This window comes from Thamnophis sirtalis, unplaced genomic scaffold, assembly GCF_051295495.1.
Source record: "Thamnophis sirtalis isolate CommonGarterSnake01/CBP01778 unplaced genomic scaffold, rThaSir2_p1.2 scaffold_3, whole genome shotgun sequence".
Lineage (NCBI taxonomy): Eukaryota > Metazoa > Chordata > Lepidosauria > Squamata > Natricidae > Thamnophis > Thamnophis sirtalis.
Genome location: NW_028261383.1, coordinates 170,730,147 through 170,756,638, shown reverse-complemented (window position 1 = coordinate 170,756,638; position 26,492 = coordinate 170,730,147). Strand labels below are relative to the sequence as shown.

Sequence of the window (26,492 nt, the reverse complement as noted above, 5' to 3'; positions counted from 1 at the left end):
ACGCATGCGCAGGACGCATACAGCGCCTGCGCGATCCTCCAGGAGCAGCTGGAGCATCGCACAGACGCTAGTACGCATGCGTGCACTGCGCGTGTGCACGAGGACGCCGCCGGCCCCGTTCCAACCGAACCGGTTGGAACGGGGCGAGAAACCCACCCCTGAACCATTTCCACTTTTCATTGTATTTTCCGTTCCTGGTTATTTGTACTCCCAAGTGCTGTTTTCCCTTTTCAGTCTGGCTCCTCTATCACTTCCCCACTTCCTGTTGTTACCTGTAGCTTAGCCATGTTGTTCTCAGCGTCGGGCAATAGTTCCACGGTGCGTCCTTTCACACGCAGGATCTGTTCCTGCTCTGTCACCCCCATTTGCTGCTGCCGCACTTCACCTTCCACCTGAGGAAGCAAGGGATTCCTCTCAAAACAAACTCTGAAGGGGGCCCGGATAGCATTCTCACAGTAACATGACTACAAACTCCCGCTACGTCCCATTTATTTCAGAGGGATTTTCCATAGGAATTTATTTAGCGATGTGGATCATTGCTGACTCCCAAATCTCTCCACAAAGTCTCCCTAAATCATTCCATTGCCATCCCGCATCACAGGTTTTACTAAAAATCCAGCTTTCATCCACCAGCCTTTTCCCTGTTGCAGGGCCATGGGGTACAAAGGACACTTGACAATTCTTGATTGTCTTGTGTCAGACTTGATTACTGTAACGCGCTCTACATGGGGCTGCCCCTGAAAAGTGTTCGGAGACTACAACTGGTCCAGAATGCAGCCGCGCGAGCGATATCGGGTGTACCGAGATACACCCATGTTACACCTATTCTCCGCGAGCTGCACTGGCTCCCTATCGGTCTCCGAACGCGCTTCAAGGTGCTGGTTATCACCTTTAAAGCCCTACATGGCCTAGGACCTGGATATCTGCGAGACCGTCTCCTGCCACATACCTCCCAACGGCCGATAAGATCTCACAGGGTGGGCCTTCTCCGAGTGCTGGCGACTGGACAATGCCGGCTGGCGACTCCCCGGGGGAGGGCCTTTTCTGTAGCTGCTCCGACCCTATGGAATGATCTACCCACAGAGATCCGGACCCTTCCCACTGTCTCGGCCTTCCGAAAGGCTACTAAAACCTGGCTATTCCGGCAGGCCTGGGGCTGTTGACCTCATGAATGAGGTCCAGCCCCGTCTACATTGTGTGCATGATGTGTTTCTTTTAAATCTGTTTCTTCTTCTCTATGTTTAATTTTTTTAAAAAATTGTATTCTGTAAACCGCCCAGAGTCCTTCGGGATTGGGCAGCATATAAATTCATTAAATTTCAAATTTCTTTCTTTGGATTAGTACGGTCCATCCAGATGACAATAACATTGCTGAGTTCTCACCTGTGTGAGGGTCAGCCCCAGTGTGGACATCTGGCCCTCCAGTTCCTCAATCTGTGCTATGAGATGGCTCAGTTCACTTTCCAAATTTTCCAGTTCTGCTGCCTGGTTTTCCCGGAACTCCTGAGAACAAAAAAGGGGAAAAAAAGAGGAGAGAAATCAAAAGGATATTCATTGAAAACAGTGGATTTCTAAGTGCTGGAATTTTCTGTTCAGACATTCTATTCTTATTCTTGCTTGCGTTCTGTAAAACAGACAACGTATACAGTGGGCTTTAAACAGCTTTATGTAAGAAACTGATTTTTGTGTAACTGGGCTCCCTATTTTTCCTTTGGACATAAACTACCCAAAAGGAAACCAGGTTTCATACGACAGCAAGCAATTAGAGGCTCATGAAATAAGTCAGCTTGGACTCAATAAGCTTTGGAGATTACAACCAATGTCTTCCGACACATTTCTTACTTCTCCCTTCCAGGGGTGGGTTCCTGCCAGTTCTAACCTATTCTATAGAAAAAGTTCCACAAATCTACCAGGCCGTTTAGAACTGGTTCCAGCTCCCTCCCCCCGCCTATCCGCATCACGCTTGCCCCGCCCACCGCTCACTGATTGGCTGGCTCACCTATCACCCCGCCCACGTCCAAGAGTCCTATCTAAACCTTAAAGTCTTAACGCTGTCAAGTTTGAACACCCCAGCTTGCTCTTCTGAAACATCCTACAATACGTAAGCAATCCTTTCCCAAAGAATGAGCTAAAGAAAATGGGTTGAACCCACATCTCCTACATCTTCAAGAGCCGAGGTGGCGCAGTGGTTAAATGCAGCACTGCAGGCTACTTCAGCTGACTGCAGTTCAGCAGTTTGGCTGTTCAAATCCCACCAGGCTCATGGTTGACTCAGCCTTCCATCCTTCCGAGGTGGGTAAAATGAGGACCCAGATTGTTGTTGGGGGCAATATGCTGACTCTGTAAACCGCTTAGAGAGGGCTGAAAGCCCTAGGAAGCGGTATATAAGCCTAACTATTGCTATTGCTATCTTAAAACTGCTTACCTGTTCCGAGGTCCGAGAGTTTGGCAAAGTCTCCACCTGTGTTGGGATTTCTGCATCCTGTTGGGGGGGAACGATGGAAATGGAAGGTCGGCTCCGGGTATTTTACTTCTTCTGCCCTTCCCACCAACATGACTTTGACCAATAGACTTCTCCAACTGATGCCCACTGGAGGATTCAAGTCACCCTGATCGACCCAGAGCAAAGCAGCAGCTCTGCCACGCGCACCCCTCGTTTAAAATCCTAATTCCCCCATCTCAAATTAAAGTCGAATATTTCCCCTCGTACCTGCTTGTAGGCCAAATGCTGAGTGTGGGTGAAGCGAGAGCCCTTGGCTAATGCACCAGCCTGCTCGTGGCCAGCACCGAACGTCTCCAGTAGCTGCAGCAGCTCTCGGTTGGTTGTTCCTTGTTGAGATGGGCCAGCACGAGAAGCTTGTCGTAGCTGGTCCAGGAGTCGATGGTGCAGTCGTTGATGCTTCCATTGGCGGTATTCCTGAGAATGGGGCAATATGGGGCGAGGGGGGGGGGCAGGTGTGTGTGTCAAGTTAAAAGAATTAAGAGTGGGAAGTTATGAGCAACATCCCTGGAAATAGCAACCACCCACACTCTTTTTGCTGCAAGTTAATTTTATTCCTTTATTGCAGTAGCCGAGTAGCTACGTCCTTCAAATATCGCTGAACTGAAACACCCGGCGGTCTTTGCCAGCGCAGTCAATTAAGGAAGCTGCCGAAATGTTCACTTCAATAATATTTGATGGGGGGTGGTCCCCAGCCCATAGGTGCAAACTTCGGTTAGATTCAGAGTTTTGGAAATCGAATAACACAAAACATTTTAAGGTTTATCTGCACAGAAAACCCCACATCTAGCGAGGCATCCTGCATACTCTGAAAAAAAGCATTATGAAGGACTTGTGGAAAGGTGCAATCTGAGGAAAGGAAGAGATTGAATTGAATTGAATTTATTATATTTCTATTATATTTCTTTTCCCAGAAGGGACTCAGGGCGGCTCACAACCCAAGTCAAGGGGTGGTGGTAGGGGATACAAATAGGAAAAAAAGACATGGACAAAACAATACCACAATTTAAAAACAATCAACAGCCACACCACTCGAGCGGGGACAGGAACTCATCAGCCCCAGGCCTGTCGGAACAGCCAGGTTTTAAGGGCTTTGCGGAAGGCCTGGAGGGTGGTGAGGGTCCGAATCTCCACGGGGAGTTCGTTCCAAAGGGTCGGAGCAGCCACAGAGAAGGCCCTCCTCCGGGTGGTTGCCAGTCGGCATTGGCCAGTGGATGGAATTCGGAGGAGGCCTAATCTGTGGGATCTAATCGGTCTGTTGGAGGTAATTGGCAGCAGGCGGTCTCTCAAGTACAAGATGGCTTAGGACCAGCCTATCTGCGAGACCGCCTACTGCCATACACCTCCCAATGGCCGATAAGATCCCACAGGGTGGGCCTCCTTCGGATACCGTCAGCCGGACAGTGTCGGCTGGCGGGCCCCCGGAGGAGAGCCTTCCCTGTGGCTGCTCCGACTCTCTGGAATCAGCTACCCCAGAGGTCCGGACCTTACCCACTCTCATGGCCTTCAGGAAAGCCGTTAAAACCTGGCTGTTCCGGCAGGCCTGGGGCTGTTGACCTTAGTGTTAAGGTCCAGCCCCGATTAGAACGTATGCGTGTTGTGAATTTTAAACTATTTTTTTACTTATTTTGCTTTTCTTCTTTTTTCTTCTTTCGTTGTAAGCCGCCCAGAGTCCTCCGGGATTGGGCAGCCTATAAATTTAATAAATGAAATGAAGAGAGGAGATTGGCCCTTCTTCTGCTTGGACAATCTCTGAAAGCAGGTAGGAAAAAGGGAATTTGGACATCAGAAAGGCAATAAACCAAGGTTATATTAAGTATGTCCAAGGTAAACTCTGCAAGCTGCACTGCTTGTCAATTTGGTTCTGGGTGCAATCCCAGGTACTGGTCATTACCTTTAAAGCCCTACATAGCACAGAGCCTGATTACTTGAGGGACCACTTGTCTCCCATAGTATCTGCCTAGTCAATTCAACCTTGCACGGTTGGCATGCTCCTAGTACATTTGATTGAACAATGTTATCTATTGGGACCTTGGAAGGGTACCATCTCTCTACAAGCACCTACAGTATACTCTGGAATGAAGTACTCCCTGAGAGCAGGATGGTCCTCACTCTGCTACTGTTCAGAAGACCTGGTTCTTTACCCAGGCCTTTGGCAAGTTTCAAGTTTATTAGAATTTGTATGCCGCCCACTCCCATAGGGACTCTGGGCGGATCACAACAGACAAGAAACATTTAATTTTAAAAAAATAGAGATAAAAAATAAAAATACAATATTAAAATTCATGTCACCCATTCTATCTAAACGGGGCTGGATATCAATCAACAGCCCCAGGCCTGCCGGAACAGCCAGGTCTTGACGGCTTTACAGAAGGCCGGGAGAGTAGTAAGGGTCCGGACCTCTGCAGGCAGATCATTCCACAGAGCTGGCGCAGCAACAGAGAAGGCCCTCCCCCGGGGAGTCACCAGCCGGCATTGTCCGGCTGACGGCACCCGGAGGAGGCCCAACCTGTGCGATCTTGTTGGTCGTTGGGAGGTAAGTGGCAGGAGGCGGTCTCTCAGGTAGCCAGGTCCTAAACCATGAAGGGCTTTAAAAGTAACAACTAGCACCTTGAAGCGCGTCCGGAGACCAATAGGAGGCCAGTGCAGCTCGTGGAGGATCGGTGTAACATGGGTGTATCTAGATACACCCCATATCGCTCGCGCGGCTGCATTCTGGACCAACTGTAGTCTTCGAACACTCTTCAGGGGCAGCCCCATGTAGAGCCTGTTACACTAATCCAGTCTTGAGGTGACGACGGCATGAGTGACTATTCGAAGTGCAAGGGAGAGAAACAGCCCTTGCTTCACTCCATCTGGGCCTGCTCCTCTTGTCATATTTTATTATCGATTCTCTCTTGTGTTTCATTATTGTTAACCGCCCAAAGATATTGAAAGTTAGGCAGCACACAAGTTTACTAAATAAGTGTAATACATTAAGCTGAATTAGGTAAATCCTTCTTCCAGCCTCAGTTCCTCCTTCCATATAAGGCTCTCCATAAGGGGGCTGAGGTTTTGTGAGACAAGAATGAGAATCATTAATGGTTGCTGTTAATCCTACCACCAGTGGCCATGAATCGGTGGGTAGGTAGGTAGCTTCCATTCACTTCTCGTTACCCGACAAATGCGCGCATGACAAAAGCCAGCCGACAAAACCGCGGCAAGAAAATGGGGTGTCATAAACGCGCCCACAACGCACCGACAAAACCGCGCCCACAAAAGCGCGATTTAAGTTAAGGTAAGGATTAGGGTTAGGTTCAGGGTTAGGATTAGGATTAGGGTTATTAGGTTGTTATTAGTTGTTTGTTGAAGGCGCACTTTTGTCGGCACGCTGTTGTCGGCGCGCTTCTGCGCCCATTCATCGGCGCGATTTCGACCTTGCGGTTTTCTCGCCGCGGTTTCGTCGCCGCGCTTTTGTCGACCCCGCATTTATCAGTGAACCTTCACTTCTTACTGCCCACCTCTGGGGTCATGCGGGAACCAAGCCCCTGGCTCTTCCACTCGCTGTCCCACTCTTGTGCTGCACTCAGTTCAGTCATATTAAGCTCCAACAGGGATGGCACCAAGGATGCAGGCTGAGGAAGCTGGGCTGACACAGGAGGCAGGAATTTGACAAAGAATTCTCTCCTCTCTAGGGAGAAGAAAACAACTCTGGTCACATCGAATCAAAGGGTTAGTATTTTCTTTCAAAATCCCAAGCGGACAGATGGCTATTTTTTTTTTATTGAGAATTTTGAAAAAAAAAACTTTTACAAATATTTACTTCCCTCCCTTCACCCTCCCCCCCAACTCCCCCCCTAACCTTCCTCTCCCCCCCAGACCTCCCAGAACCAATACAGGGTATAAATCTTTAACAAAAACATTCTAAAATAAACTTTAAAAAAAGTTAATATCATCTTTCATTTGAGCTTCAACTCCCCTTTGCTAGGCTAGCTCTAAACAGATTATATCATTCCTTGTTTCTTCAGTCATAAACTATCTGGAATTTCTTAGTCCCATATTTATTTTGAGTATACTCAATCCATCTTCTCCACTCCAGTTTATATCTCTCATCTGAGTGGTCCTTGAGATATGCTAATATTTTAGCCATCTCTACTAGGTTTGTTACTTTCAATGTCCATTCTTGAATAGTAGGCAAGTCTTCCTTCTTCCAGTATTGCACCACCAACAATCTAGCTGTGGTTATTAAGTGCAAAATCAGGTTAATCTCTACAACTGTACAATACCTAACAAAAATAACTGAGGGGTAAACTTTATCCTTTTTTTAAGAACATTTTGCATAATCCACCATATTTTTATCCAAAATGCTTTAACCTTTTTACAAGTCCACCATATATGGTAGTATGTGGCATCAGCACAATCACATCTCCAGCATTTAGGTTGTAAATTCGGATACATAGAGGCCAGTTTTTTAGGATCTAAATGCCATCTATAAAACATCCCATAAAAGTTTTCTCTCAAATTTTGGGCTTGTGTAAACTTTACATTTCTTACCCAGATCTTTTCCCATGTATCCAACATTATTGGTTCTTCAAAGTTTTGGGCCCACTTTATCATACAGTCGACAGATGGCTATTAAGTACACAAATGAGACGTTTCCACAATATTGTGAAAATCCTGCAGTTTTTACATACACGACCATCTCCTGGGAGATGAGGTGGTTTTTTTTTTTAAAAAAAGAAAACACCTTTGTCATATTTCAGTGTGAGAGGCTCAAGAGTAATGTGCATACACTGCCTGTGTGAGTATTCTGGAAATTTCACTCTATCTCTTTTTTAATAACAGAAAAGCAAGACAAAAAAAAATCTCCTACATTTGGATTTGGATTTTATTCAATTTGTAGGCCGCCCTATTCCCCGAAGGGACTCAGGGCGGCTGAACAAAGCCAAGGGAGGGGAAATTATAAAAAGTGAGACAAAGACAAACAAACAATACAAACAGCTTAAAAGCACAACAGACACAGCAAATTCGAGTAGGGGGGGAACTCAACCCCAGGCTTGCTGGGACAGCCAGGTCTTCACGGCCGTCCGGAAGGCCTGAAGGGTGGAGAGGGTCCGAATCTCCACGGGGAGTTTGTTCCAAAGGGCCGGGTTAGCCACAGAGAAGGCCCTCCTCCGAGTAGTCGCCAGCCGACATTGGCTGGCAGATGGAATACAGAGGAGGCCTAATCTGTGGGATCGAATGGGTCTGTGGGAGGTAATCGGCAGAAGGCGGTCTCTCAAGTACCCAGGTCCAATACCATGTAGGGCTTTATAAGTAATAACTAGCACCCTGAAGCATATCCGGAGACCAATAGGTAGCCAGTGCAGCTCGCGGAGGATAGGTAATAGCAATAGCAATAGCAGTAGACTTATATACCGCTTCATAGGGCTTTCAGCCCTCTCTAAGCGGTTTACAGAGAGTCAGCATATTGCCCCCAACAATCTGGGTCCTCATTTTACCCACCTCGGAAGGATGGAAGGCTGAGTCAACCCTGAGCCGGTGAGATTTGAACCACTGAACTGCTGATCTAGCAGTAGCCTGCAGTGCTGCATTTAACCACTGCGCCACCTTGGCTCTTGGTGTAACGTGGGTGTACCGAGGTGCACCCACAATCACTCGCGCGGCTGCATTCTGGACCAGCTGGAGTCTCCGAACACTCTTCAAGGGCTGCCCCATGTAGACATACATGTAAGACGCATCCAATGCCTGTTAAGCGAAGAACCCCGGAAAGCTGGAAATCTCAGATAAAACTATAAGTTGTCTGAGCAGGAACACAATGTCCAGGTTATGTTCTGGGTTTATTTTTAAACATGTTGGATTTCCACAATTCTCAGTTACACAATCCAGCACTTGCTGCACACTAAATCCATGTTTGTGTGACTGTAGAGAATGCATAATATTTCACTTTTTAACCAACTTCCTGCTCTTCTTCTGTTGTCTCCTATGCCTGAAAATTGTAAATGCCTTGAGGTGCAATTCTTTCCCTCTCATTTGTACAGCATCATGTAGGGAACTTTGCAAAGAGCCCCACTCCCGGGCTACCCATTGTTTTCAAGGAGATGAAATCTGCAGGCTACGCCGAAGAGAACAAATTCAATCTCAAGAACAGTATTACTTTTTCCTGAGTCAAGAAGCAGAAACCCACCTGGTGATACTTTCCCAATAAACGGGTCTGACTCTTGTGGCAGGATCAATTGTTGCGCCTGGAACGGTTTCATTAAGCGTGAACCCTGGCAAGAATGAAAGGAGAAAAAAAGGCCTGAAGAACAAATTATTGTCTTTAAAAAGAGAAAAAAAAACCAAGAAACATTACAGAGCGAAAAGGGTTGTATAAGGATAAATGCAAGAATTAATGCTGGAAACAAAAAATGCATAAACAAAGCATCAAAGCAGAGGGAGAGAGGAAAACGGTTCCACCACAAAACCGCGGACGACAAAATCGCGCTCGACGAAAGCGCGCACATGACGTCATCACAGTGCGACGAAAACATCGCGCTGTGATCGATAAATGTAAAAATAAAGCGAAAACCTTACCCTAACCCCCCCAAACCTAACCCTAAACCTAACCCTAAACCTAACCCTTAACCTAACCCTTAACCTAACCCTAAATCTAACCCTAAACCTAATCCTTAACCTAACTCTAAACCTAACGCTAACGCTAAACGTAACCCTAACGCTCTAAACCTAACCCTAACCCTTAACCTAACCCTAACCCTAACCCTAACCCTTACCTTTATGTGAATCGGCTTGGTTTAATTTAATTTTTATTTCAATTTTTAATTTTTTTCGTCGCGCTGTGATGACGTCAAATGCGCGCTTTCGTCGAGCGCGCTTTTGTGGACCGCGGTTTTGACGGGTCACGAGGAAAACAGGTTGCCCAGTGGAGTGTGCACACCGGAAGAGAATATCCCTGCCTTTTTTGCTTGCATTTGCAAATCAGTGAATATATGTTTGCTTAATTTAATATCTCTCAGTATGTTTTGTTCAGAATGCTATAGCTGGGGTGGCTGTAGACTTTGAGGAACTATTATCAAACAGGAAGAGAAATATTGTTGTGAAGCAGAAACGAATGAAAAAAAAATACTGGGAAAAGAAGATGGCTGACCTGGGAGTTAAGGAAAAGACTCAAGAGTCACCCTGGGCTTCTGCAAAATCTTTCTGCATTTCTCCAAAGGAGCTTTATAAATTCATGAGGATTAGAAAACTTCTTTCAAAAGTTTTGGTTTTCCAAGGAGCAAAAGTGCTGTGCCAGATTTTAGCAATAGCAATAGCAGTTAGACTTATATACCGCTTCATAGGGCTTTCAGCCCTCTCTAAGCAGTTTACAGAGTCAGCATATCGCCCCCACAGTCCGGGTCCTCATTTTCCCCACCTCGGAAGGATGGAAGGCTGAGTCAACCTTGAGCCGGTGAGATTTGAACCGCTGAACTGCAGATGGCAGTCAGCTGAAGTGGCCTGCAGTACTGCACCCTAACCACTGCGCCACCTCGGCTCTTGCTTATCAAGCCATTGGCTTAAGCTGAGGAGTGGGAAACAAACCTGCAAAAGCTGTAAGCCAGGAGTGCGGCAGGCAGGGGGTACCCATGGGATGGCCAGTTGCCTCTTGATGGCATCAGCAATGGCTCTGTGAAGAGTGGCAGACTTGCCTGCAAGGAACAGCAGTTTAAAACACACAATTACAATTTGTAGATTCGGCCTTGACGCGTCCTGACTTTTCTTTCAAACCCCAGAGTCCTCCATACCCACAGGCTGGTTGGCATCTTCTGAGGCATCTCGTGGGAACTTCTCCACCAGGAAGAGGAGAAGGCGTCGGATTTCAGGCTCATTGCTGTACAAGAATGTCTGGTAGCCCACTTCCCCTTGATATCCCAAGTCCTAGATGGCAAAAAAAGTGAAGCAGGATGAGCTAGGATGAGAAATAAGGTTCTCTGTGTATCAGCTTTGAAGTACCAGGCCACTGAAAATACATGGATTTGAAGAACAAGAGTGCTAATTATTGTTGGTTCCAGATCTGAAGGTCTGATCTTAGGATATATATGTGTGTGTGTGTGTGTGTGTGTGTGTGTGTGTGTGTATTTAGCGTCACAACCCCTGGTATGCCCAAATATGGGAGGAAGCTAACTGCTTCCTTTCTCTGTCTATCGGCTCGTCACAAGAGACCATCCAGACAGAAAGCCCAATATTTTTACTGTTGCCTTTGTTACATTTGTGTTGTATTTGTGCTGATAAATAAATAAAGGGAGACTAGTATAGATCTATTTCAAGCTATTTAGCTCTCATCAGCTAGCCATACCCTTACTGGGATTTGAACCTGGGCTGTATTACATATTAGGCAGATGCATTAGGATCAGTGGTGGGTTTCAAAAAATTTTGGAACCTACTCTGTGGGTGTGGCCTCCTTTGTGGGAGTGGCTTGCTGGCCATGTCACCTGGTGGGAGTGGCTTGCCAGCCATGTGTTTTCTTTCTTTCTATCTCTCTCTCTCTCTCTCCTTTTGTCTCTCTGTCCCTTTTTTCTTTTTTTCTTTCATCTCTCTCTCACTCTTTTCCTTTCTTTTTTCTTTTTTGTATTTATTTATTTCTTCATTTCTTTCTCTTTCTCTCTCTCTCTCTGTATCAGTCTGTCTGTCTGTCTCTCTCTCTCTCTCTCTCTCTGTGGCAGTGGTGGGTTTCAAAATTTTTTGGAACCTCTTCTGTAGGTGTGGCCTGCTTTCCGGGTCCACTGGTGGAACCTCTTCTAACCGGTTCGGTAGATTTGACGCACCGGTTCTACCGAATAGGTGCGAACTGGTAGGAACCCACCTCTCATTAGGATCCACTTACCTGACATGCCTGGGCCAGGCTCATGCCGATCCGAAAACGGGCAGACATGCCTGGAGGGAGAACATGGCTCAGATTTGCTCCCACAGAAGGATTGATGACCCGCAGGCAGCGTACCACAGATTCAACAATCAATTCGGTAGTGAACTCACGGATGCTCTGAACCTCCTCTGGAATATCCCTAGGTGGGAAGATGAAGGGGGGGAATGGTAGAGCAAATATTATATTCAGCATCAACTCACCCTATACTTCTCCTTTGCTGGGAGAGGAAAGCCTACGCTTATTATTAAACTGCAACAGAAACTACACTAGCGTCCAATAAGATCGCACAGGGCGGGCCTTCTCCGGGTACCGTCAGCCACACAATGCCATCTGGCGGCTCTCCTGGGGAGAGCCTTCTCTGTTGCTGCCCCGGCCCCTTGGAACGAGCTACCTCCTGAGATACGGACCCTCCCCACTCTTCTGGCCTTCCGTAAGTCTGTTAAAACCTGGCTGTTTCGGCAGGCCTGGGGCTGTTGAGCCTGACTGAACTTCAGCCCCATTATAACTGAGTGCATGTTGTGTTTTTCTGTTTTAAACTGTATTGTTTTGGTGCTTTTAATCTTTTTAATCTTTTAATTGCTTTTATGTAAGCCGCCCAGAGTCCTTCGGGATTGGGGGGCATACAAATCTATTAAAATTACAAAATTACAAATTACTAGAGAGCACATGTCTGTCCAGCATCACAGTCAAAGGTGGCCTCTGAGCTAAAAAATGAAACGTGTATAAGTTAATGGACTCTTATGTTTTACTACTGTTGAATCTTAATAGGATTTCACTCAGTCAGTTATCTGTCCAAGCTGCCCAGTTGTGGGGGGTGTCGAATAAAGGTATAACAGGAAGAAAACCAAGAGAAGAAAAACTGGAAAATAAGGAATAATTGCTCTTCCTTGTATGTTTAAGAGCTGAGGTGGCGCAGTGGTTAAATGCAGCACTGCAGGCTACTTCAACTGACTGCAGTTCTGCAGTTTGGCTGTTCAAATCTCACCGGCTCAGGGTTGACTCAGCCTTCCATCCTTCCGAGGTGGGTAAAATGAGGACCCGGATTGTTGTTGGGGGCAATATGCTGACTCTGTAAACCGCTTAGAGAGGGCTGAAAGCCCTATGAAGCGGTATATAAGTCTAACTGCTATTGCTATTGCTATGTTTAAGCATTTTCCTAGCTCCAGAGCTCCACTACAACTGAACAGGACTAATCTTCTATAGCAGTGTTTCTCAACCTTGGCAACTTGAAGATGTCTGGACTTCAACTCCCAGAATTCCCCAGCCAGCATTCGCTGGCTGGGGAATTCTGGGAGTTGAAGTCCGGACATCTTCAAGTTGCCAAGGTTGAGAAACACTGTTCTATAGCTAACAATTTCTTCAGAGTGCCATTGCTCATTCAGTGTAGTGAATCAGGTTACAATCCCAGACATGCCTTTACCAATTAAGCATTGGGGTCCATAGCTGTGAGCCAAGCTGCTACTTATCTCAGGCCCCTGCACCCTCATTTATGCTCCAGAAATACCGAGTGCTTAATGAAAGATCAGCACGAATTCTCGTTTGAAAGAGAGTACAGTGACGGTACTGGGATTCTGCAAAAAAAAAAAAATGCTGGTTGTTTTCAGGACTACTGTGGTTCCGCATCTTTTAAATATCTGCATGCCCATTTCATATTTTGCTGGATTTATTGCTTTCTAGCAAGCTTGCACAATTCATGACTCACCAGCCAAATGTTGCACGTAGCCACGTAAGGGCAGTCTAGGAAGAACTGAACACGAATCTTGGAACTGCAGAGATAAGATGGTCTCCAAACTTTTAGTGGATCACTATAACTGACTGGCGTTTACCTTCAATCAGAGGGGTTATTAATCTTATGGATCTGCTCTTTAATGCTAATTATTATGGCTATTCAAAGGGAATCAGGGGATTGCCGGTAAGGGTTTGCACTCCAATGATTAAGCTATTCATACGTAGTTGCTAAGCAACTGTCAGTTGCTTCCTCCCACACAGCATTCAGAAGCAGTGAAATACCTACAATAGCCAGGATATCTGCAAGATAGCCAAGTTCTCTAATAGCAATAGCAGTTAGACTTATATACCGCTTCATAGGGCTTTCAGCCCCTCTCTAAGCGGTTTACAGAGTCAGCATATCGCCCCCAACAATCCGGGTCCTCATTTCACCCACCTCGGAAGGATGGAAGGCTGAGTCAACCTTGAGCCGGTGAGATTAGAACCGCCGAACTGCAGATAACAGTCAGCTGAAGTGGCCTGCAGTACTGCACCCTAACCACTGCGCCACCTCGGCTCCTCTCTAAGCTAAGGGTAGAAACCAGAGCGACCGACTAAACATTTTGGAGATGCCACCTTGATTTCTTGTATTTTCCAGAGCTCAGAGGAAACTTTTCCATAAAGGCAGTGGTGAATCTGATCTCTTGGATAATTTCGATCAGTTCTTTGTTCCACGGATTTGATTTTTATTACAGCCCATTATATTGGAGCTCCAGTTCGATTTTCTAGGCACCTGCAGATTTTTCTGTGTTCTGTAACAGAACGCAAAACTGAAATAGGGAGCAACATGTCATCTCGTTGCATAAAAGTTGAGAAGATGGAGTTTGTCTTTAGAAGGGCAACACCAGGACTGTAGATTAGCAATAGCAATAGCAGTTATATACCGCTTCATAGGGCTTTCAGCCCCTCTCTAAGCTGTTTACAGAGTCAGCATATCGCCCCCACAGTCTGGGTCCTCATTTCACCCACCTCGGAAGGATGGAAGGCTGAGTTAACCTTGAGCCGGTGAGATTAGAACCGCTGAACTGCAGATAACAGTCAGCTGAAGTGGCCTTCAGTACTGCACCCTAACCACTGCGCCACCTCGGCTCCCTTAGATTAGATTAGAAAGAGTCAATGGCAAACCATTTCTTCACTACGGTCAAGAAAATACTTTGTGCGTCCATGAAGTCATCATCCAAGGTGGCGCAGTGGTTAGAGTGCAGTACTGCAGGCCACTTCAGCTGACTGTTATCTGCAGTTCGGCGGTTCTAATCTCACCGGCTCAAGGTTGACTCAGCCTTCCATCCTTCCGAGGTGGGTAAAATGAGGACTCGGATTGTTGGGGGCGATATGCTGACTCTCTGTAAACCGCTTAGAGAGGGCTGAAAGCCCTATGAAGCGGTATATAAGTCTAACTGCTATTGCTATTGCTATCCCTCAAGCAAAACTTAAAGGCATCTTTGCAAATACAAAGCTCCCATATCAAATCACTTCCTTGCTATTCCCATCCAACAAACGTACACGACACGGCACAGGTAAAGATGAAGCCTTACGTTCCAGAGAGGCGGAGGGAATGTATCAGGATCTTGTCCACTTCTTCCATGATGCCGTGACATCTAGGACAAAGGAATGCCTGGTAGAAAAGGATGATCCAGTGTTACAAGGCGGCCAAAATTTATAGCAACAAAACTCAAACAAGGAGTTTTCTTTTTAATTTAATTTTATTTTATTTTAAACACATAAGCACATCAACAGAAATAAACACATGACTTAAAAACAACATAGGAACAATAAGTCCCATCGTATATCATATCTGGGTACTTGAGAGACCGCCTGCTGCCAATTACCTCCCACAGACCCATTAGATCTCACAGGGTCGGCCTCCTCCGGGTGCCATCTACCAGCCAATGCCACCTGGCTATTACCCGGGGGAGGGCCTTCTCTGTGGCAGCTCTGGCCCTCTGGAATGAACTCCCCGCAGGGATTCGGACCCTCACCTCTCTCCAGGCCTTCTGAAAAGCCGTCAAAACCTGGCTTTGCCGGCAGGCCTGGGGGTGATGAGTTCCCTCCCCTCTCGACATGTATGGTTGTGCGACTGTTGCTTATTTTTATTATTTGTATTTCGTTTTGATGTTCCCCTTTCCCTTTTTGGATTGTTCGCCGCCCTGAGTCCTCCCGGAGAAGGGCGGCATATAAATAATAAATTCCATTCCATTCCATACAGCAGTTCCGTATCGGTTTCTTTGCAGTTAGTGTTTTCCCTTCTATACATTTCTATCTTGCGTTCATAATCTCCTTATTCGTTATCCATTTTTATGTACAATTCTTTCTCTATTTATACTTAGCTACTTATGACCAAATATTATTTACCTATATTGTGCTTTATATTTTTACCGTCATTTATTCTCTTACATACAGTTATAGGTATACATTCACATAGTTATTCTTTTTCTTTGCCATTCTTATACTATTGTTATTCCATTTAAAAGGTTATAAGGTATAGCTTGGATTGCTTTGTTTACCATCCTTCGCACCTGCTGTGACACCACCTTATTTTCTCTTTCTTTTCTTTCAAACAAGCAAGAGCGTTGTTAAGTGAGTTTCAACACATTTTACAAGTTGGCCATGCCCACCCGGTCACATGGCTGGCAAGCCACTCCCACCTGGTCACATGGCTGGCAAGCCACTCCCACAAAACAGGCCACACCTACAGAAGAGGTTCTAAAAAAAATTTGAAACCCACCACTGGCCTGTAAATACCGTAATCCTCAACTATCATGATCGACTGTGCTCAGGAGATGGAAGTTCTGGTCAACCCAAAGGGTCAGAAGAATGCACTGCCAAAATGGGAGAAACGCAGAAAAAGGTGGTCATGACAGGCAGCCACTTGGTTCTCCTTTTTCATGTGATGTTCAAAATCTAGAAAATCTGAGACAGGAGACAGGAGTCCTCTTCTAAGTTAAGGCTCGGCTCAAGAAACATGACACTCCTATTCCGAGTGCATCTATTGCTGCCTTCAGAGAAACAATGGCAGGCTATGTAAAAAAGGGGCCTTTTCAGACCATACGGAGTTCTCTACTCTAGGCCCATGGCCATCTTTGGTTTTATCTATGATCCACCAGGAAGTAAAGCAACTTCCTTTTAGACCTTTGAGTTTTGCCTAACTTACGGTATTCACAAATATTGAGAGGTATTGGGGAAAGGTTGCTGCTTTTGGCTGGTCTTTGTGTTACACTTTTGGTAAGAGTTTTGAGTAAGTCATTTTTTTAAAAAGGGAAGAAATATTTTGTAATTTTTTTAAAAACTGCAATTTCAAATTGCACAATTGCACTACAAGATATATAGATGGAAAGAGAACTCCCTCAATTTAGCATATTCTTGATGGCCAAGCTGGCTGAAAATGTTGAGAGCTGCAAGTCCAACATAGCTTAGAAGCTACCAGAAAGGAACGGCTGAATAAGAGCTGGTTATCAGTACACCTTACAATCAGCTCGGTTCACCGACAAATGCGCGCCCGACAAATGCGTGCCGACAAAACCGCGACGTCAAAATCACGCCATCAGCAAACAACATAGTGGGACGCAAAAACAACGATATAACCCTAACCCTATAAAACAAGCAATGGGACCCAGAAACAACATAATGTAGTTCACGCAGTCCGTACACCAGTGGTGGGTTTCCAATTTTTTGTAGTACCGGTTCGCTCGCACGACGCTTCTGCACATGCTCAGAAGCATCCAGCCGGGTGGGCGGAACCTCCCACCACCGCTACTACCAGTTCGCCCAATCCAGGCCGAACCAGAAGCAACCCACCTCTGCTGTACACCTAGAAAGTACTTGTTTAGTTTTGGCTATCCACAATGCAGGAACCCAGCCACTTTGATGTCACATGATGATGGTTTTGCAATCAGGTCAGTAGCAGTCAAACTTGGAGTCCTACTCTGCTGCTTGGTAAAAAAAATTGCTCTGTGACAACACCACACTATTCCCACTCCCCAAAATATATAGCAATTCTTTTTAGAGATGGAAAAAATACAAAGACAGGGTTTTTTTGTCCTTGCAAACCAATACCATGGTACTGTAAGTCAACATCTGTATCCTTCCCATTGGAGCGTAGGGATGAGGTATGGGACTGAAATAACATTGCTCACATTTGTGATTATCTCTGGAGAGAGTGGGATAGAAGTAGTTCATCCATCCTTGCAGGGCTGGGTTTCAACCGGTCCGCGGCAGTCCGCGCGGACCGGTTGGTCGGTGAACCCGGAAGTAAGTAACTTCTGGGAACGCCGAAGGGCCCACCCGCCCGCCCGCGCTCCTTACCGGTCTTTGAAGGCTTCTGCGCTTCCACGCAGACGCATGGCACATACAGCCCCTGTGTGATTCTCCGCGAGCAGCTGGAGCATCGCGCAGGCGCTAAGACGCATGCGTGAACTGCGCGCGTGCACACGGACGCCGCCGCCCCCGTTCCAACCGTACCGGTTGGAACGGGATGAGCAACCCACCACTGCATCCTTGCTGTCCTTGATCTCTCAATAGCTTTGGATACCATCAACCTTGGTATCCTTCTGGACTGGCTCCAGGAGTTAGGAGTTGGGGCAATAGTGTTATGTTGGTTATCCATCCAAAATCTGTTGTAGTCACTGTTGGGGAGAGAACTCTGTTTAATGGCCTCTCTTGTATAGACTACCATACATCTCTCTCCATTCTTGTTTAACATCTACATGAAGCTACTGGGTGATGTCATTTGAAGGCATTGAGTAAGATATCATCAATACGAGTGATTGTGGGTGCACCAAGGTACACCCACGTTACACCTATCCTCCGTGAGCTGCACTGGCTACCTATTAGTCTCCGAATCCGCTTCAAGGTGCTGGTCGCTACCTATAAAGCCCTACATGGCATCGGACCTGGGTACCTGAGACCGCCTCCTGCCGATTACCTCTCTCAGACCAATTAGATCGCACAGGTTGGGTCTCCTCCGGATTCCATCTGCCAGCCAATGTCGGCTGGCGACTCCCCGGGGGAAGGGCCTTCTCTGTTGCAGCTCCGGCCCTCTGGAACGAGCTCCCTGTTGAGATCCGGATCCTTACTACCCTCCCGGCCTTCCGCAAAGCCACCAAGTCCTGGCTGTTCCAGCAGGCTGGGGGAAGCTGAGAAGCATCTACCTCCATAGAAATTGTGAATGTTGGTTTTGTTTTTAATGTTGTCTTTGTCTTGTTCCCCCCTTTCCCTTGTCTTTTGTGAGGCGCCCGGAGTCCTCCGGGAGTGGGCGGCATACAAGACAAACAAACAAACAAACAAACAAACAAATAAATAAATAAATAATACACTGACAATACTCAGCGGCATATCTCCATCCCTGGCTGGCCAATTGATGCTTTGGAGCTTCTGTCTCAATGCCTGGAGGCAATGAGGCAACGGATGGGAAAGAACAGGCCCTAACCAGATGGAGCCATGTTTGGTTTTATGCTTTCTGGATCTGGTGGTTTTTCATTTTTAGTTCTGGATGGGTTTTCATTGCTACAGATAGAACAACGTGTACAATTTAGGAGTTCTCTTGGAATCCTAGCTCCTGTGCAACAAACAGGTGGCAGTCATGACCAGGGATTGGGAAGTAATTGCACAGTTTTGTGTTGTGCCACAATTGTGGATCAGGAGGTACTGCACCGTCACTCATGTTTTGATCAAGTCCCAAGTGGATTACTGCAATATACTCCACATCACGGGTATCAAACTTGATTACATCACATGACATATTTCAACACATCAAAATGTTTTTTGCCTTTGCAGAGCCCGGGGTGGGCGTGGTCCGTGCGTGATGCATCCAGCTCTCGGGCCATCAGTTTGTCACCCCTGCCTACATGGAACCGCCCTTGAAGAACATCCAGAGATTTCAGTTGGTCAAAAGCGCAGTGGCCTGGTCAATTATAAGTGTGCCTTATACTCAGTTTCTACTCATCCCATTCGGTTGGGCAGAAGGAGCATGTTCTCAGCCCTGTTGATCAAGGACTGTCATCTAAGAAGACCCGGGAAATGTGCATTCTCTATGACTAAGCCTGCCCTCTAGAACACCATATAACCGAGGTCACGTTGGGCCTTGGTCTGCTCACCATTCAGAAAGCTCTGAAGACCAGGTTATTTTCCAAGGCATGGGGATTGGGAGAGTAACTGGACCAAGGGTGGGTCCCTGCCAGTTCTAACCTCTTCTATAGAAGAGGTTCCACAAATCTACCATTCCATTTAGAACCGGTTCCAGCTTCCTCCCCCTGCCCGTCCGCACATCATCAAGATGAAGAGTGAGAGGAGGAATTCTGGGAGTTGAAGTCCACAAGTCTTAAAGCTGTCAAGTTTGAACACCCGTGGGTTTTTTTTTTCTAAAGGGTTAGGGGTGCAAGGGTCTTGTAACTTGACGACTTTAAGACTTGCACACTTCAATGCCAGAGTTCCTGAGCCAACATGACTGGAGGAGGAATTCTGGGAGTTGAAGTCGACAAGTCTTAAAGCTCTCAAGTTTGAACACCCCTGGGGATTTTTTTTTCTAAAGGGTTAGGGGTGCAAGGGTCATGTAACTTGACGGCTTTAAGACTTGCACACTTCAATGCCAGAGTTCCTGAGCCAACATGACTGGAGGAGGAATTCTGGGAGTTGAAGTCCACAAGTCTTAAAGCTCTCAAGTTTGAACACCCCTGGGGATTTTTTTTTCTAAAGGGTTAGGGGTGCAAGGGTCATGTAACTTGACGGCTTTAAGACTTGCACACTTCAATGCCAGAGTTCCTGAGCCAACATGACTGGAGGAGGAATTCTGGGAGTTGAAGTCCACAAGTCTTAAAGCTCTCAAGTTTGAACACCCCTGGGGTTTTTTTTTTTCTAAAGGGTTAGGGGTGCAAGGGTCTTGTAACTTGACAGCTTTAAGACTTGCGTGCTTCAAATGCCAGAGTTCCTGAGCCAACATTTTTGATTGCTAAGCAAGAGCGTTGTCAAGTGAGTTTCACCATATTTTACAAGTTGCCACGCCCACCCAGTCACATGGCTGGCAAGCCACTCCCACCCAGTCACATGGCTGGCAAGCCACTCCCACCCAGTCACATGGCCAGCAAGCCACTCCCACACAGTCACATGGCCGGCAAGCCATTCCCACCCAGTCACATGGCCGGCAAGCCACTGCCACCTAGTCACATGGCCGGCAAGCCACTCCCACCCAGTCACATGGCCGGCAAGCCACTCCCACCCAGTCACATGGCCGGCAAGCCACTCCCACCCAGTCACATGGCCGGCAAGCCACTCCCACCCAGTCACATGGCCGGCAAGCCACTCCCACCCAGTCACATGGCTGGCAAGCCACGCCCACCCAGTCACATGGCTGGCAAGCCACGCCCACCCAGCCACATGGCTGGCAAGCCACTCCCACAAAGCAGGCCACACCTACAGAAGAGGTTCTAAAAAATTTTTGAAACCCACCACTGAACTGAATTCACACTCTTAGTGTGTATAGGCACCACGATAGCTATATTTTGTGTTTTCAGTTGGTTGTGATTATTTTCTACAATGTATTTATATTGTATCTTTTAGTCTTTGTCAGCATCTTCGAGTGCGGTGGGCGGTCTCAGAAATCGATTAAAATAAAGATATCGGATAGCAGCCTACGACGCTTTCCCAACCTGCGTGTGCAACCCCAAAGGTTTTGGGCTCAGCTGTTCCCTTGCCAGACAGTAAATGCATTCGCCTCCTGCTGTCCAAAGACCCCCCAATAAGCCACCTAGAAGCCCCAAGTCCACTCCTCTCAAAGGCGAAGTCCGAAGTCTTTGCAAAGGAGCCATTCAGCCCCAAGAGGTTGCTCCAATTTTTGGAAGGGCTGCAATGAAACCTAGCAGGCATTTCAGAAGGTTCTTTGCAAGGAAACGAAAGAAGCCGCGGGGGGAAACAGACCGAATACTCACCGCTCCGAGGTGGGCCAGGCACTCAGTCACAGGACCCACCGCAGAGCACGATGGGAACTGTAGTGCGAATCTCCCTCCTGGCCTCCCCGCCCCGCCCCCCCCACTGCGCCTTGCACGTTGGGACTTGTAGTGCGGGCCCGGCGGGCAAAAAAAAAAAGCGCTGCAATCCCGGCCGTTGGAGCAGAGATATTATAGATAAACCAAACACGGTCGGAGAGGGAATTTCCGCTCTCGCTGCGAATGTCTTTGTTCCGACATTGAAGCCCGCGGAGAAATACAAGCTCTTTAGTGCAGTGGCCTCCAACTTTGGCAACTTTAAGACCTGTGGACTTCAACTCCCAGAGTTCCTCAGCCAGCAAAGACTCTGGGAGTTGAAGTCCACAGGTCTTAAAGTTGTCAAGGTTGGAGGCCACTTTAGAGAGCCTATGGTGGGCTCTTTCCTAAAGGGGTAGGGGTGCGAGGGTCTTGTAACTTGACGGCTTTAAGACTTGTGTGCTTCAATGCCAGAGTTCCTGAGCCAACATGACTGGAGGAGGAATTCTGGGAGTTGAAGTCCACAAGTCTTAAAGCTCTCAAGTTTGAACACCCCTGGGGTTTTTTTTTTCTAAAGGGTTAGGGGTGCAAGGGTCATGTAACTTGACAGCTTTAAGACTTGCACACTTCAGTGCCAGAGTTCCTGAGCCAACATGACTGGAGGAAGAATTCTGGGAGTTGAAGTCCACAAGTCTTAAAGCTCTCAAGTTTGAACACCCCTGGGTTTTTTTTTTTCCTAAAGGGTTAGGGGTGCAAGGAAAGAAAAGTAACTTTCTTTTCAAAGCAGTTTTGCCTGCATTTTTTCCCCCCACGCCTATTTTATTTCATGTGAAAAGTGATTTGCGAGTAATGCTGCTGCTGCTGCTGCTTTTAAGAATTATCCTACAAATACCGATTGATTTCTCTCCGATTGAGAGCTGTTGTGTTGAAGACGTTAATTTACGTGCAATGCAATCCCTTATCGGGGATTGAACGAATGAACAAATGTTCTTTATAGCTTTCCGCACCAAACGTTCCCAACTGATAAAACACTCTCGGGTAGCCGCAATGAATCCCTGCGCGTTTCCTGTTAAATTCACTTCCTAAGGAGAAGACAGAGGGTAGGAGTAGGGGAGAAGTAAGGGAAGGAAGAAGGGGAAGGAGAAGAGGAAGGAAGGAAGTAGAGAAGGAAGGGAGGGAGAAAATAAAACAAAGGGAAAATAAGGTGAGATGTGGAGGAGAGGTAGGGGAAGAAGAAAGAGGTAAGGAGAGGTGGGTGGGAGGGAGAGAAAGAGAAGGAGAGGAGGGAGGAAGAGAGAAAAAGAGAAGGAGAGAGGGTAGGAAGGAGAAGACAGAGGGTAGGAGTAGGGGAGAAGTAAGGGAAGGAAGAAGGGGAAGGAGAAGAGGAAGGAAGGAAGTAGAGAAGGGAGGGAGGGAGAAAAGAAAAAGAGAAAATAAGGTGAGATGTGGAGGAGAGGTAGGGGAAGAAGAAAGGTAAGGAGAGGTGGGTGGGAGGGAGAGAAAGAGAAGGAGAGGAGGGAGGAAGAGAGAAAAAGAGAAGGAGAGAGGGCAGGAAGGAGAAGACAGAGAGTAGGAGTAGGGGAGAAGTAAGGGAAGGAAGAAGGGGAAGGAGAAGAGGAAGGAAGGAAGTAGAGAAGGAAGGGAGGGAGAAAAGAAAAAAAAAAGAAAATAAGGTGGTGTCATAGCAGGTGCGAAGGATGGTAAACAATACATTCCAAATTATACCTTATAACCTTTTAAATGGAATAATAACAATATTAGAATGGCAAAGAAAAAGAATAACTGTGTGAATGTATACCTATAACTGTATGTAAGAGAATGAATGACAGCAAAAATATAAAGCACAATATAGGTAAATAATACTTGATCATAAGTAGCTAAGTATGAATAAATAAAGAAATGTACATAAAAATGGATAACGAATAAGGAGATTATGAATGAAAGATAGAAATGTATAGTAGGGAAAATACTAACTGCAAAGAAACCGATTCGGAACTGCTGTATGATATACGATGGAATTTACTGTTCCTATGTCGTTTTTAAGTCATGTATTTGTTTCTGTTGATGTGCTTATGTGTTTAAAATAAAAATTTATATATAAAAAAAGAATATATCGATTCATATAGAATATATATGAAACACACAGAACTACAAATAACTATGTGGTTATTTTTATTAATGTGTTTATGTGTTCTGTTGATGTGCTTATGTGTATAAATTCACTTCCTAATTCAGATGCATTTCATTCATATCCTGGCTTTCTTCTAGGAGCAAAACGTGAGCGGAATCCTCAACGTATCCTCACGGCAACCTCATAAAGTAGCTTGGATTAAGAGAAAGCAGCTCTTTTAAACTCACCACCTGAGCTTTTATGGTCAAATTATAGTGACTTGCATCTGGGTGCTATTGTCCCAGCAATAAAATCAAGGTTAAAAACGTGCGCGCTCTTTCCAAGTTATAATCCCACGAAACAGTGGAAGCATCCGCATTTGCATCATCTCTTCAATGGTTCTTATTCATATCTTACTTTCATTTGTGTGTGGGGGGGAAACAAAGGAAAACGTCAATGGACGCAGAAGTTAGACGCATTGGTCTCTCTAGATGATATTTATGCTTCGGCTATTTATGGTTCTGCTATGCCCTTTGTAAAGCAAGCGGGGACGCAGAGCATGCCGGGGGCTGTAGTCTTTCTTAAGCAAGCAAGGGGAGGAGGGCAGCTAGAAAGCGGGCAATTAGGAGCAGCTGTCTCCTAGCAACTGAAACCTCGTAATGTCAGCCAAATCTGCCTTAGGCTGAAAACATTTTCCCTCAACTGCATCAGGTTATAACCTTCCACCACTTATGAGAAGTAAATTAAACGCGGCCTAAAGTGACTGCTAAAAAGGCCACGATCGCTTCCTGTTAAAATATGTGATTGGACAGCATTGCAGTTTAATTAAAAATGCAAATATTGGCCAGCTATCAAACCTGGCGGCCACACACACTGTGTATGACACGCATACATAACAGGCTGGGATGGAGAGTGAACGCCAAGGTAGTTTAAAACAACCCTCATGAAATTCCTCAAAGCTGGAAAATAAACTGATTGATTAACACGGAGTTTCTCTTGCTCATTTAATGGAACCATTAAGCCAGTGTTTTTCAACCTTGGCAACTTGAAGATGTCCGGACTTCAACTCCCAGAATTCCCCAGCCAGCGAATGCTGGCTGGGGAATTCTGGGAGTTGAAGTCCGGACATCTTCAAGTTGCCAAGGTTGAAAAACACTGCATTAAGCCAACCAACCAATCTTTTCTTGTTAGAGAAAAGTTCCTGGAGGAATCTCATTCTTCACTTGCAAAGAAGTATTGCACATTCCTCTCCTTTATTTTTTTTAAATCATGCAATATTTATAAGAATATTTCAAGGTGAAGTTTATTTTTTTCATACAAAGGTACCTTTGCAGCATTTTATTGGCTGGGAGCACACAGAAACCCTGTGATTATTTCCTTGCCTGAGTAGGTGCATATTTCTGGCTGCTGCAACTTTACCTGGAAGAATCCTAAGAAGAAAAAACTAATGTATTAACTATAAATTAACTATATTTTTATGGCAGGTTGATAAAAGTATTTTGTTTATTTGTTTCCCTTACTGGGAATAATAAGTTTGTTATATTTATTATTTCTTAACCAACTATCTTTTTGAGATATCCTCTTTTATAAAAACAGTTACACTATAATTGTTACAGTAAGCAGAACCAATTGCAACTACCAGTAATTAAAATTTACAATTTTAAAGGCTTTGAGGAACAAAAGGGTTGTAGCTTGAATTTGCAAATGCTAGGTACTGTAGATGCATTTAGAATTTTATAATTGCTTAGTGTTACTTTTATTGGGACTGCAAATGTGTGATTGATGTTATGTAATTTTAACTTCTAGTTAATTTTTATTTTATTGTGTCTTAAGATTGTTGTAGATATTAGAGTAAAGGTGAAATTGATTAAATCTTTGTAAGTATATTTGTAACAGTTTTCTCTATAAAATGCCCTCTTCCTGGCCAGCATTCATCTACCTTCGGTTTTTTTTTCAGGAGCACTTAGAGAAGGCCTCCAATTGCAGGATTTAGATATGGGCAAGATGGTCTTCCAGGTAAATGAACCCTGAAGTAGATAAACAAGGTTTGGATGGTGTTTGTACCACATATGGAGCTGTAAACTAACTAAATGTCCTTTAACCTAACATAGAAACCCAGCCCATGTAATTAGTTTATGGTTTAGCAAATCCATTCAGTAAGCTATGGGTAAGCAGGTCATACAGATGCAACCCTGGAGTTAGAATTCCAGAATGCACTGTTCTAGAAAATCAGCGAGCAGATAAATTCAGGCAAAGCTACTTGGAAAAGGAAGGGTAGGTGCACCGGACTAATATAGCAATAGCAGTTAGACTTATATACCGCTTCATAGGGCTTTCAGCCCTCTCTAAGCGGTTTACAGAGTCAGCATATTGCCCCCAACAACAATCCGGGTCCTCATTTTACTCACCTCGGAAGGATGGAAGGCTGAGTCAACCTTGCGCCGGTGAGATTTGAACAGCCGAACTGCAGAACTGCAGTCAGATGAAGTAGCCTGCAGTGCTGCATTTAACCACTGTGCCACCTCGGCTCTTATAAAAGACTTGAGCTGTGTTTGTCCATGCACTGACCCACAAATTGGCCAACTATATTTTAGCCCAGTGTGTATTGGGCTGAATTCAATCTCTGTGGTTAGTTCAGTGTGTTGTGCAATCCTTAAAAAGTGAATTCGTGGATAAACTATGGTGTGCGAGCACATTTAAGCCGTCTGTTCAATTTTTGGTCATAGGAAAAAATTTATATGCAAAAGCTCAACTATTCTGTCCTGAACATATTCAGTTGTGCTGTCTTGCATTGGGATAAGGCTGTATCCCTTTTCTAATGCCCCAGAAGATCATGACTACTCTCTGGGCCACATCCTGTTGGTTGATTGGGATGTCCCCACCGCTCCACAAACTGTGACCTAACCAGCTGTGGGCTCCCTCCTCCCTCCCTCCTGCGCTGCCCTTTAAAGTAGGCAATCTGCCTTAATCCTCAACCCAGTAAGGGAACGGAGGGAGAATGACGGAGAGGGAGCAAATGAGCACGAAGCAGACACAAGGGGGAAATCTGGTTACTTTCTGAAAAGCTCCTACAGTGAAAGCAGGAGGTGCATCTGGGGACTGGTACTCCCTTTTCATGAGGCCATTAGCTTTTAAGTTGGCCCTCCTTCTTCCCCATCTGGGGAGAAATACTAAAATAATGGAGATCCTTCCTTGCACAGTGGAGAGATAATCGATCTGAACTGCAGAATTCTTTTGGTGAATTTACACAGCTTCTTCCCCTTTACACAACCAACCTGCGAG

General features: G+C 45.8%; 1 protein-coding gene across 1 annotated transcript in view; it reads right to left on the bottom strand.

Moving 5' to 3' along the window:
* CCDC22 (CCC complex scaffolding subunit CCDC22) overlaps positions 1–21,128 on the bottom strand; it is a 34,787-nt gene extending 13,659 nt beyond the window's left edge. Inside the window, exons 1-11 of the mRNA XM_087710919.1 lie at positions 21,068–21,128; positions 14,684–14,763; positions 11,343–11,520; positions 10,264–10,396; positions 10,061–10,167; positions 8,667–8,751; positions 6,001–6,170; positions 2,711–2,917; positions 2,426–2,482; positions 1,384–1,503; positions 273–392 (exon numbers count right to left, since the gene is read on the bottom strand). Coding sequence (XP_087567045.1) covers positions 273–392; positions 1,384–1,503; positions 2,426–2,482; positions 2,711–2,917; positions 6,001–6,170; positions 8,667–8,751; positions 10,061–10,167; positions 10,264–10,396; positions 11,343–11,520; positions 14,684–14,733 — 1,227 coding nt within the window. The 5' untranslated portion in view covers positions 14,734–14,763; positions 21,068–21,128. The remainder of the gene's footprint in view (positions 1–272; positions 393–1,383; positions 1,504–2,425; positions 2,483–2,710; positions 2,918–6,000; positions 6,171–8,666; positions 8,752–10,060; positions 10,168–10,263; positions 10,397–11,342; positions 11,521–14,683; positions 14,764–21,067) is intronic.
* Positions 21,129–26,492: the final 5,364 nt, after the last annotated feature.